At 47.0% G+C, this 13,287-nt stretch overlaps 1 protein-coding gene across 1 annotated transcript in view; it reads right to left on the reverse strand.

Annotated features, from left to right (window-relative positions):
• Positions 1 to 13,287, reverse strand: part of LOC140420917 (sodium- and chloride-dependent neutral and basic amino acid transporter B(0+)-like) — a 128,385-nt gene that overhangs the window by 33,984 nt on the left and 81,114 nt on the right. The window contains exon 9 of the mRNA XM_072505065.1: positions 12,781 to 12,906. Within this exon, the coding sequence (XP_072361166.1) occupies positions 12,781 to 12,906 (126 nt within the window). The remainder of the gene's footprint in view (positions 1 to 12,780; positions 12,907 to 13,287) is intronic.

Consider the following 13,287-nt stretch of genomic DNA (forward strand, 5'->3'; position numbering starts at 1 on the left):
TGAAAGGGTGCCCTGATCATGAAATGAGCATGTGGGACACCCCTCACCCATGGGCAATATCACCCCCCGTAAAAATGGACACTACTCCACACACCCCCAAGTGAGGACACACTGCTATGGGATACCTGGGAGTCACCCTTGTTCAGCCCCCCCAAAGCCCATGTACAGCACCCCCTCTCTTCCAGGACTCCCACCTATCACCCCCCCCAACTTCCCAGAGGCCCCTACTTACCTGCCCTGCACTCTCCCACCCTTCAAACCCCCCCTCCATACTAATTTTATGAGCAAGGCCCCCTCACCCCCTGGCCCATGGCAGAGCCACCCTGGCACTTGGGAACCCTTGCTTTGTCACCCTGGCACCCAGGCAGTGATGCTGCTGGCTTGGCAATGCCATCACAGCACCTTAGCAGTGCCAGGATGGCAGTGCCAAGGTACCCGCATTCTGGGGGAGGGCCATGGAGCCACCGCACTTACTCTGACCACCATGGGGTCTCCTGTGGCCCGGGAAACCCCTCCGGTGGCCGTTCCATCAGGTCCATGTTTGTATGGATGCAGTTACAGTAAATTGTTAATCCTTCATTATCCTTACAATATACATATTGTCACATCCCCCTTTCTTTGAAGATGTTTGGACATACATAGAATCATATTTGCAGGACATGATTCTTGTTTAGGCTTTACATGGTTTCACTGTTATTATCCAGAAGTTAACAATTGTTTAATGTTCACAAATTGAATCTGGTTCCATTTATTATTAAAGGTATGGTTGAATCATCAGTATTTTGAACGATGGGAATCTGTTTTCACATTTCCGAATCGAAAGCTTTCTCGATGCTTTCTACTGTTTCAACAAAGAAAGAATCCTCCAAGTCAAATACATCTTCCACTGAGTCAGGTTTGATCGCTTGATTAACATGTTTTTTGATGCTTCCTTCTTGCACAACTCTTCCCTTGTTTACTGCTTTTTAATAAGCTGTGAATTTGTTACCGATCTTCACTGAGATGCATAGTGGTTTAACTTGTGACACTTCACACAGGGTTTTTCAAGCGCAGGGCATTTTTTCATCTGATGAGCGTTGCTACACTGTTTACACGTCATGGCGCTCATGTTGTCATGCACAAAATGGCTTCCGTCTGGAGCATGTTTCTTTTTTAGATGCGCCACACATTAATGGTGTCGGCCACGTTGTTACTTTTCATGCCACTCGCTCCGACCAACATTTCTGAGAACTGATTTCTGGCAAGTTTGCTTGCTCTACACATACTGATTGTGCCTTATAACGTCAAATCAGACTGTCTCAATAACCTTTCCCGCAGTTTGTCACTTTTTACTCCGTAGACTACCTGATCTCGCAAAAGTGAGTCCTGGAGAGTCGAAATATTACATAGAACATAGAACATAGAACGATACAGCGCAGTACAGGCCCTTCGGCCCATGATGTTGCACCGAAACAAAAGCCATCTAACCTACACTATGCCATTATCATCCATATGTTTATCCAATAAACTTTTAAATGCCCTCAATGTTGGCGAGTTCACTACTGTAGCAGGTAGGGCATTCCACGGCCTCACTACTCTTTGCGTAAAGAACCTACCTCTGACCTCTGTCCTATATCTATTACCCCTCAGTTTAAAGCTATGTCCCCTCGTGCCAGCCATCCGCGGGAGAAGGCTCTCACTGTCCACCCTATCTAACCCCCTGATCATTTTGTATGCCTCTATTAAGTCTCCTCTTAACCTTCTTCTCTCCAACGAAAACAACCTCAAGTCCATCAGCCTTTCCTCATAAGATTTTCCCTCCATACCAGGCAACATCCTGGTAAATCTCCTCTGCACCCGCTCCAAAGCCTCCACGTCCTTCCTATAATGCGGTGACCAGAACTGTACGCAATACTCCAAATGCGGCCGAACCAGAGTTCTGTACAGCTGCAACATGACCTCCTGACTCCGGAACTCAATCCCTCTACCAATAAAGGCCAACACTCCATAGGCCTTCTTCACAACCCTATCAACCTGGGTGGCAACTTTCAGGGATCTATGTACATGGACACCTAGATCCCTCTGCTCATCCACACTTTCAAGAACTTTACCATTAGCCAAATATTCCGCATTCCTGTTATTCCTTCCAAAGTGAATCACCTCACACTTCTCTACATTAAACTCCATTTGCCACCTCTCAGCCCAGCTCTGCAGCTTATCTATATCCCTCTGTAACCTGCTACATCCTTCCACACTATCGACAACACCACCGACTTTAGTATCATCTGCAAATTTACTCACCCACCCTTCTGCGCCTTCCTCTAGGTCATTGATAAAAATGACAAACAGCAACGGCCCCAAAACAGATCCTTGTGGTACTCCACTTGTGACTGTACTCCATTCTGAACATTTCCCATCAACCACCACCCTCTGTCTTCTTTCAGCTAGCCAATTTCTGATCCACATCTCTAAATCACCCTCAATCCCCAGCCTCCGTATTTTCTGCAATAGCCTACCGTGGGGAACCTTATCAAAGGCTTTGCTGAAATCCATATACACCACATCAACTGCTCTACCCTCATCTACCTGTTCAGTCACCTTCTCAAAGAACTCAATAAGGTTTGTGAGGCATGACCTACCCTTCACAAAGCCATGCTGACTATCCCTGATCATATTATTCCTATCTAGATGATTATAAATCTTGACTCTTATAATCCCCTCCAAGACTTTACCCACTACAGGCGTGAGGCTCACCGGTCTATAGTTGCCGGGTTTGTCTCTGCTCCCCTTTTTGAACAAAGGGACCACATTTGCTGTCCTCCAGTCCTCTGGCGCTATTCCTGTAGCCAATGATGACATAAAAATCAAAGCCAAAGGTCCAGCAATCTCTTCCCTGGCCTCCCAGAGAATCCTAGGATAAATCCCATCAGGTCCCGGGGCCTTATCTATTTTCAGCCTGTCCAGAATTGCCAACACCTCTTCCCTACGTACCTCAATGCCATCTATGCTATTAGCCTGCGGCTCAGCATTTTCCTCCACAACATTATCTTTTTCCTGAGTGAATACTGACGAAAAATATTCATTTAGTATCTCGCCTATCTCTTCAGACTCCACACACAATTTCCCATCCCTGTCCTTGACTGGTCCTCCTCTTTCCCTAGTCATTCGCTTATTCCTGACATACCTATAGAAAGCTTTTGGGTTTTCCTTGATCCTTCCTGCCAAATACTTCTCATGTCCCTTCCTTGCTCGTCTTAGCTCTCTCTTTAGATCCTTCCTCGCTACCTTGTAACTATCCATCGCCCCAACTGAAACTTCACACCTCATCTTCACATAGGCCTCCTTCTTCCTCTTAACAAGAGATTCCACTTCCTTGGTAAACCACGGTTCCCTCGCTCGACGCCTTCCTCCCTGCCTGACCGGTACATACTTATCAAGAACACGCAGTAGCTGATCCTTGAACAAGCCCCACTTATCCAGTGTGCCCAACACTTGCAGCCTACTTCTCCACCTTATCCCCCCCAAGTCACGTCTAATGGCATCATAATTGCCCTTCCCCCAGCTATAACTCTTGCCCTGCGGTGTATACTTATCCCTTTCCATCATTAACGTAAACGTCACCGAATTGTGGTCACTGTCCCCAAAGTGCTCTCCTACCTCCAAATCCAACACCTGGCCTGGTTCATTACCCAAAACCAAATCCAACGTGGCCTCGCCTCTTGTTGGCCTGTCAACATATTGTTTCAGGAAACCCTCCTGCACACACTGTACAAAAAACGACCCATCTATTGTACTCGAACTATATCTTTTCCAGTCAATATTTGGAAAGTTAAAGTCTCCCATAATAACTACCCTGTTACTTTCGCTCTTATCCAGAATCATCTTCGCCATCCTTTCCTCTACATCCCTAGAACTATTAGGAGGCCTATAAAAAACTCCCAACAGGGTGACCTCTCCTTTCCTGTTTCTAACTTCAGCCCATACTGCCTCGGAAGAAGAGTCCCCATCTAGCATCCTCTCCGCCACCGTAATACTGCTCTTGACTAGCAGCGCCACACCTCCCCCTCTTTTGCCTCCTTCTCTGAGCTTTCTAAAACACCTAAACCCCGGAACCTGCAACATCCATTCCTGTCCCTGCTCTATCCATGTCTCCGAAATGGCCACAACATCGAAGTCCCAGGTACCAACCCATGCTGCCAGTTCCCCTACCTTGTTTCGTATACTCCTGGCATTGAAGTAGACACACTTCAAACCACCTACCTGAACACTGGCCCCCTCCTGCGACATCAAATCTGTGCTCCTGACCTCTATACTCTCATTCTCCCTTACCCTAAAACTACAATCCAGGTTCCCATGCCCCTGCTGCATTAGTTTAACCCCCCCCAAAGAGCACTAACAAATCTCCCCCCCAGGATATTTGTGCCCCTCAGGTTCAGATGTAGACCATCCTGTCTGTAGAGGTCCCACCTTCCCCAGAAAGAGCCCCAGTTATCCAGAAATCTGAATCCCTCCCGCCTGCACCATCCCTGTAGCCACGTGTTTAAATGCTCTCTCTCCCTATTCCTCATCTCACTATCACGTGGCACGGGCAACAACCCAGAGATAACAACTCTGTTTGTTCTAGTTCTGAGCTTCCATCCTAGCTTCCTGTAAGCCTGCCTGACATCCTTGTCCCCTTTCCTACCAATGTCGTTAGTGCCAATGTGGACCACGACTGGGGGCTGCTCCCCCTCCCCCCTAAGGACCATGAAAAAACGATCCGAGACATCACGTACCCTTGCACCTGGGAGGCAACATACCAAACGTGAGTCTCTCACGCTCCCACAAAATCTCCTATCTGTGCCCCTGACTATAGAGTCCCCAATTACTAATGCTCTGCTCCTCTCCCCCCTTCCCTTCTGAGCAACAGGGACAGACTCCGTGCCAGAGGCCCGTACCCCATGGCTTACCCCTGGTAAGTCCCCCCCCCCCACAAGTATCCAAAGCGGTATACTTGTTTCTCAGGGGAACGACCGCAGGGGATCCCTGCACTGACTGCTTTTTCCCAGTCCCTCTTACAGTTACCCACCTATCTCCAATCTTTGGTGTAACTAATTCCCTGAAGCTGCTATCTATGACCCCTTCTGCCTCCCGAATGATCCGAAGTTCTTCCAACTCCAGCTCCAGTTCCCTAACTCGGTCTTGGAGGAGCTGGAGATGGCTGCACTTCCTGCAGGTAAAATCAGCAGGGACACTAACTGCATCCCTCACCTCAAACATCCTGCAGGAGGAACATTGCACTCCCTTCCCTACCATTCCTCTAACTTTCTACCAAGATCTGGCTAACAACTAAATTAAATTTTTTATAAAAAATAATAATAATATAATAAAATATGGTACTTACCTCAGACCAATGGGTTTTATTATTAGGTTAGAGGAGGAGGGCGGGTGGGAGACACTACACGTGTAGTGTCTCGGGTTTCCTCTCCACCAGAATTTATTGGTGAGGGTCTTCCCAGACGTCCGCGGGTCGACTTCCTGTTCCCGCCTAAAACACTAATTTAAAAAAAAAAATCTCAGCTCCTGCTGAAATTGACTAACCAGCCAGCTCCACTCCCGCCAAAATCAACGGGCCTGCCCCTGCAAAGACAAGTGCTTTTAAAGGACAGACTTACCTCCCAGCTGTCACTTCCGCACTGCTCCCGCTGAAACTGAGTCACCAGCTTATTCTCCCGCCAAAATCGACTGGCCTGCCCCTGCAAAGACAAGTGCTTTTAAAGGACAGACTTACCTCCCAGCAGCCACTTCCGCACTGCTCCCGCTGAAACTGACTCACCAGCTGATTCTCCCGCCGAAATCGACAGGCCTGCCCCTGCAAAGACAAGTGCTTTTAAAGGACAGACTTACCTCCCAGCAGCCACTTCCGCACTGCTCCCGCTGAAACTGACTCACCAGCTGATTCTCCCGCCGAAATCAACTGGCCTGCCCCTGCAAAGACAAGTGCTTTTAAAGGACAGACTTACCTCCCAGCAGCCACTTCTGCACTGCTCCCGCTGAAACTGACTCACCAGCTGATTCTCCCGCCGAAATCGACTGGCCTGCCCCTGCAAAGACAAGTGCTTTTAAAGGACAGACTTACCTCCCAGCAGCCACTTCCGCACTGCTCCCGCTGAAACTGACTCACCAGCTGATTCTCCCGCCGAAATCAACTGGCCTGCCCCTGCAAAGACAAGTGCTTTTAAAGGACAGACTTACCTCCCAGCAGCCACTTCCACACTGCTCCCGCTGAAACTGACTCACCAGCTGATTCTCCCGCCGAAATCGACTGGCCTGCCCCTGCAAAGACAAGTGCTTTTAAAGGACAGACTTACCTCCCAGCAGCCACTTCCGCACTGCTCCCGCTGAAACTGACTCACCAGCTGATTCTCCCGCCGAATTCGACAGGCCTGCCCCTGCAAAGACAAGTGCTTTTAAAGGACAGACTTACCTCCCAGCAGCCACTTCCGCACTGCTCCCGCTGAAACTGACTCACCAGCTGATTCTCCCGCCGAAATCGACTGGCCTGCCCCTGCAAAGACAAGTGCTTTTAAAGGACAGACTTACCTCCCAGCAGCCACTTCCGCACTGCTCCCGCTGAAACTGACTCACCAGCTGATTCTCCCGCCGAAATCAACTGGCCTGCCCCTGCAAAGACAAGTGCTTTTAAAGGACAGACTGACCTCCCAGCAGCCACCTCCGCACTGCTCCCGCTGAAACTGACTCACCAGCTGATTCTCCCGCCGAAATCGACTGGCCGGCCCCTGCAAAGACAAGTGCTTTTAAAGGACAGACTTACCTCCCAGCAGCCACTTCCGCACTGCTCCCGCTGAAACTGACTCACCAGCTGATTCTCCCGCCGAATTCGACTGGCCTGCCCCTGCAAAGACAAGTGCTTTTAAAGGACAGACTTACCTCCCAGCTGCCACTTCCGCACTGCTCCCGCTGAAACTGACTCACCAGCTGATTCTCCCGCCGAAATCGACATGTCTGCGCTTTTAGTCTCAGATCCGTTATGAAGCAGTGAAGCATTTCACCTGCTTTTTGCACTCTTTGCCTGAACACATACTGCTCAAACATTTCATTTTGATGCAACTGGCAGTGTTTGACTAAGTTTTCAATTATTTTATTGTACTTTTTTTTATCTGCCTCATCCGCAAATCAGAACAAGTTAAACATTTCTCGGGCTTGTGAACCAGCCACTGTTTAAAACAGCGCTATTTTCCGCTGGTCACTGGCCGCTTCTATGTATAGGGCAGGGATATATAATTCAAAATGCAGTTGGATGCAGTTACAGTAAGTTGTTAACCCTTTATTATCCTTACAATAATTTCATTTGAAGCCTACTTGTGACAATGGGCGCTTTTCACTTTCACTTTCAATAAAAGTATTGTCACACCCTTGAAGTCTCATGGCTTCAGGTTAAACATGGGCAAGGAAACCTTCTGCTGATTACCACGCACTGCCTACAATCAGCTAATGAGTCAGTATTCCTCCATGTTGAACAGTACTTGGAGGAAACAGGGAGGGTGGCAAGGCCACAGACTATACTCTGGGTGTGGGATTGCTACCACAGACCGAGCTGGACCAGTCCTAAAGGACTAGACCACGACTGCAGCAGGTAGTGAGGGAACTAACAAGAGGGAAAAACAAAAGCAGCCTCCTGTCTTCACACTGAGGATACTCTCCATTGTGTTGTGTGGCACCATCGTGCTAAATGGGATAGACTTTGAACATATCTAGCAACTCAAGACCTGGCATCCATAAGGCACTGTGGGCCATCAGCATGCAGCAGAATTGTACTCAACCACAATCTGCAACCTCATGGTTGAACATATTCCCCACTCTACCATGACCACCAAGCCAAGAGTTCAGGAGAACATGGCATGAGCAACACCAGGCATACCTAAAAATGAGGTGTCAACCTGGTAAAATTACAATACAGGACTACTTGTGTGTCAAACCGCATAAGCAGCTAACAGAGCTAAGCAAGTCCACAACAATCACATCAGATATAAGTTCTGCAGTCCTGTCACATCCAGTCGTGAAAGGTGGTGGACAATCAAACAACTCACTGGAGGAGGAGGCTCCACAAATATCCCCATTGTCAATGATGGAGGAGCCCAGCACATCTGTGCAAAAGACACGGATGAAATATTCGCAATAATCTTCAGCCAGAAATGCTGAGTGAATGATCCATCTCAGATTCCTCCGTGGGTCCACAGAATCACAGATGTCAGTCTTCAGCCAATACGATTCATTCCACATGATATTAAGAAAGGGCAGCACGGTGGCACAGTGGGAAGCACTGCTGCCTCACGGCGCCGAGGTCCCAGGTTCGATCGCGGCTCTGGGTCACTGTCCGTGTGGAGTTTGCACATCCTCCCCGTGTTTGCGTGGGTTTCACCCCCACAACCCAAAGATGTGCAGGCTAGGTGGATTGGCCACGCTAAATTGCCCCCTAATTGGAAAAAATTAATTGGGTACTCTAAATTTATTTAAAAAAAGAAATGACTGAAGGTAATGGATACTGCAAAGGCTATGACCCCTGACAATATTACAATAATAGTCCTGAAGACTTGTGCTCTGGAACATGCCGCACCCCTAGCCAAGCTATTCCAGTACAGTTTCAACAGTGCCATCTATCTGCATTGTGGAAAATTGCCCAGGTGTGCCCTGTACACAAGAAACAGGAAAAATCCAACCCAGCCAAATACCGCCCTATCAGTCTACTCATGGACACTTAGTTTTGGTGCTGCCAGGGTCACTCAGCTCGTGACCTCATTACTGCCTTGGATCAAACATGGATAAAAGAGTTGAATGTCAGAGGGCATATGAGAGTGACTGCCCTTGACATAAAGGCAGCATTTGACTGATTATGACATCAAGGAGACCCAGCTAAACTGGAGTCAATGGGAATCAACAGGAAAACTCTCCACTGGTTGGAGTCATGCCTGGCACAAAGGACGATTGTTTTGGTGGTTGGAGGTCAATCATCTAAGCTGCAGGACATTACTGCTGGAGTTCCTCAGTTTAGTGTCCTAGGCCCAACCAGCTTCAGCTGCTTGATCAATGGCCTCCCTTCTGTCATAAGGTCAGAAGTGGGGATGTTTGTGGATGACTTAACGTTGTTCAGCCCCATTCACGTCTTCTCAGGTAATGAAGCAGTCCATGTCCAAATGCAGCAAGACCTGGATGGTATCCAAGCTTGGACTGACAAGTTCCAAGTTACATTCATGCCACACAAGTGCCAGGCAATGACCATCTTCTACAAGAGAGGATCTAACCATCACCCCTTGACATTTAATTGCATTACCATCGCTGAATTCCCCCATAATCAACATCCTGGAGGTTACATTGATCAGAAACTAACCTGGACTAGAAATGTTAATACTGTGGCTACCAGAGCAGCTCAAAAGCTTAAGAATCCTATGGCTAGTAACTCAGTTCCTGATCCCCTAAAGTCTGTCCATCATCTACAAGGCACAAGTCAGGAGTGAAATGGAATATTCTCCACTTGCCTGGATGAGTGCAGCTCCAACAATACTCAAGATGCTCAACACCATCCAGGACAAACAGGCCACTTGATTGCTAACCCGTCCCACAAACATTCAAAGCCTCCACCACCGATGAACAGTGGCAGCCTTGTACCATCTATAAGATGCACTGTAGGAACTCACCATGGTTCCTTAGACAGCACATTCCAAACCCACGACCACAACCATCTTGAGGGATGAGAGCAGCAGACGCCAGGGAACCTCACTACCTGGAGGTTCCCCTCCAAATCACTCACCACGCCGACTTGGAAATATCTTGCTGTTCTTTCACTGTGGCTAGGCCAACATCCTGGAACTCCCTCCCTAACAGCACAGTGGATGTGCCTACGCCTTAGACTGCAGCGGTTCACCACCACCTTCTGAAGGGCAACTAGTGATGGGCAATAAATGCTGGCCTAGCCAGCGACGCCCACATCCCGTAAATGAATAAAAAAAGAATTGGGTGCCGCCATATTTAAGGGAAGCCTAACTGCTCACTTAAATATGTAAATCTGGATCCCGTTCAGCAAGCAGAGATCCGGATCACGATGTTGTGAGATCTCGCAAGACATCCTGAGCATCGCAATCGTACAAGAGGCCTCGCGTGAGTTTTAATGGCCAAGTCATGTCCCAAGTCATTCAGTTGGGCCCTTGGTTTCACGCCTTCCTTGTCTTCTTGACAGTCACATCTCCATCGCTCCCCTCACTACATTTCCTCTCTCCTCCGCAGCAGATGACCAGACCATTTCTGCCTTTCTTTGACTACTTTCTTTAAAGTTTCCACCATATTCCCTGCCCCTCTGATGTGCTGGTTCCTGATTGTATCCCTTCCTGTAACTCAGCACATCCGTCTCAGGATCCTTATCTCATTAATATCCAATCGTTGTTCATCTCTTCTTGATGTTGCCCAAGTTTCTGCACTATATATTAAGGCAGGTCTAATAGCTCTCTTGTAGATTCTTCCTTTTGTTTTTAATCATGCTTTTCTATAACATAAAACTCCGCTGCACTTCTTCCAATTACTCCATCCACAGATAAACCGCTGATTAATTTCCACACTTCCAATTTCTGCCATCACTGGCCTCAGGGATTATACTGTCACGTTTTCACCCATAATCTTTACACCTTCACTTTGATCCCCTTCCCCCGACTCAAACTGACAGTCGATATACTGGGTCTTTGGCCTGCTGATCTTCATATCCCTGACCTCCAGGGCATTTCTGCAGTTTTCCAGATACTCGGTCACGTTTTCATCATTCCTACCTAATAGCTCAATGCTACCATTATTGACCATGACACTTCCTGTCACCTTTACTCAGTTAGAACATTCAATGACACTCAAGAAGAGGAAGGGGCTCAGTGCCGATCCTTGGTTTAATCCAATTTTGGCTTTGAAACTTTTACTCTCCCTCACATTGCTTCTGACTCTTGTCTGGCACCCTTTATACATGTCCTGTAATAATTGTAAAGACATATAAATGGTTAGGTGGTTATTTTTGAATGGCGCAGACATGTTGGGTCAAAGAGCCTTTTCAGTGCTGTATGATTTCAGATTCTATCTCAGGAACTCCACGAATTCTAGGACATCTCCCAGTCACGAACCTTTTCTGGAGCAGTGACTACAATCATCATTGGATTTTTTGATATTTTTTGATCACTTGCCTCAAAATAAAAATAGCATCAGTGGTACTTCTCCGGGTTTGAATCTGAACTGAACTTTGTGGATTTTCACTGTTTTTTTGAGCCTCTGGCCTTTCCTATATCTTGAGGTTATGAGGTGGGAGTTTGATTCCTCTGTATGTTTGAATGTATGATTACTCTGTATGCTGAATTTTGAATGTCTCCTTTCCCTTCGAATGTTGAACCTAAATACTTTGCCTCTGTACCTTGGGATTTTCTCTCATCATAATGCAGTTGAGTTGCTGATGGCTGATATGATTCTTATACGAATGAATGTGAGTGGGAGAATGAATAAGGACAGCAAATATAACCTGAGCAGCGAGATCGGATCACTATAATATAAAGCAAAAATAAATTCTATTTTGGCATTTTACAGAAAAACTAGAAAGGCATATTATTATCAATGATCGTAGAACTTGTGCAGAAGGAGGCCATTCGATCCATTGAGTCTGCACTGGCCCTTGGAAATAGCACCCTACTTAGGCCCACGCCTGGACCCTATCCCTGTAACCCAGTAACCCCTTAACCCCACCTAACCTCTTTGGACACTGAGGGCAATTTAGCATGGCCAATCCATCTAACCTGCACATCTTTGGACTGTGGGAGGAAACCAGAGCACCCGGAGGAAACGCACGCAGACATGGGGAGGACTGAAGACTCTGCACAGTCAGTGATCCAGCCAGGAATCGATCCCTGGAGCTGTGAAACAACTGTGCTAACCACTGTGCTACCGTGCTACCCCTGAATGTGTTGCTGCAATTGTATAGGGTGTTGGTGAGACCACATCTGGAGTTTTGGTCTCCTTATTTGAGGCAGAATGCAGTGGCATTCGCAGCATTTCAGAGGAGGTTCACCAGATTGATTTCAGGGATGAAAGGGTTTACACCTGAGGAGAGATTAAACGGTTTGGGCTTATACTCGCTGGAGTTCTGAAGAATGAGAGGGGATCTGATCGAGGGATATAAAATATTAAAAGGGATTGATAAAGTAAATGTAGGTCAAATGTTCCCCCTTGTGGGCCAATCTAGAACAAGAGGTCACATACAGGTTGAGAGGCAGTAAACTTAGTACTGAGGAGGAACTACTTCACGCAGAGTGTGTTGAATTTGTGGAATTCGCTGCTCCATAGTGCGGTGGAATCTGAGTCATTAAATGGTTTCAAGAAGGGGATAAATATATTTCTGATTTTTAAAAGAGGTTAAAGGGATATGGCGGACAGGTAAGGAGGTGGATTTGTGACCAGGAAGAGATCAGCCATGATTGAATGGTGGAGCAGGCTTGAAGGGCTGAATTGCCTACTTCTGCTCCTAATCCCTATGTTCCTATGTAGATGATGGAGTGATATTAACCTGAATATTCCTTTAATGCAGCTGTTAACACATTTAATTAAAACAGGTTGATTCCCCATTAAGTCAGTGAGCCAAAAATTGCCACAGAGCAATATCACTCATTCATCCACGAAAATCCCCAAGAGTAATACCCTACATTACATTACAAACTTATTAATTTAGGTAACTTACTTTTAGAAAAGTATCAACATACTTGTTAAATTATTTAAATTAATTCTTACCTAGTGTTGCAAATTGACTGTCGAGTCCCAGAGTTAACAGCATGAAGAAAAATAAAAAGGACAAAACGGTTGCCCATGGCAACTGTGCAAGAGCTTCTGGGTAGACAATGAAGGCCAAACCAAAACCTAAATGATGAGTAAAATTGATATGGTTAAATTAATGTTCATGTCGCTAAGGTATGAAAATCAATCAAAAATGTGTACATCAAAACGTTTTTTGATATTTTTTATGGATTTTGCCAAACCAAACAGTGACTGCTACAGATCATATAACTCAAGATTGGCTCTCTCTTCTGGAAGCTTCCAACAGAGATTACAAGAGCAAGAAGAATTTCACTCTCGCTGGCCGCAGGAAAGGGGCTTGGCGCAATGCCAACCAGCGGCAAAGGGCCTCCGCTGGCTGGCGTGCGTTGGCGCATGTGCGGGAGCACCAGCGTGTGCGTAGAGGGCTTCGTCTCTGCACCGGTCATTGCGGACCGCTATAGCCGCCGGTGCGGAAGAATAGAG

This window comes from Scyliorhinus torazame, chromosome 5, assembly GCF_047496885.1.
Source record: "Scyliorhinus torazame isolate Kashiwa2021f chromosome 5, sScyTor2.1, whole genome shotgun sequence".
Classification (NCBI taxonomy): domain Eukaryota; kingdom Metazoa; phylum Chordata; class Chondrichthyes; order Carcharhiniformes; family Scyliorhinidae; genus Scyliorhinus; species Scyliorhinus torazame.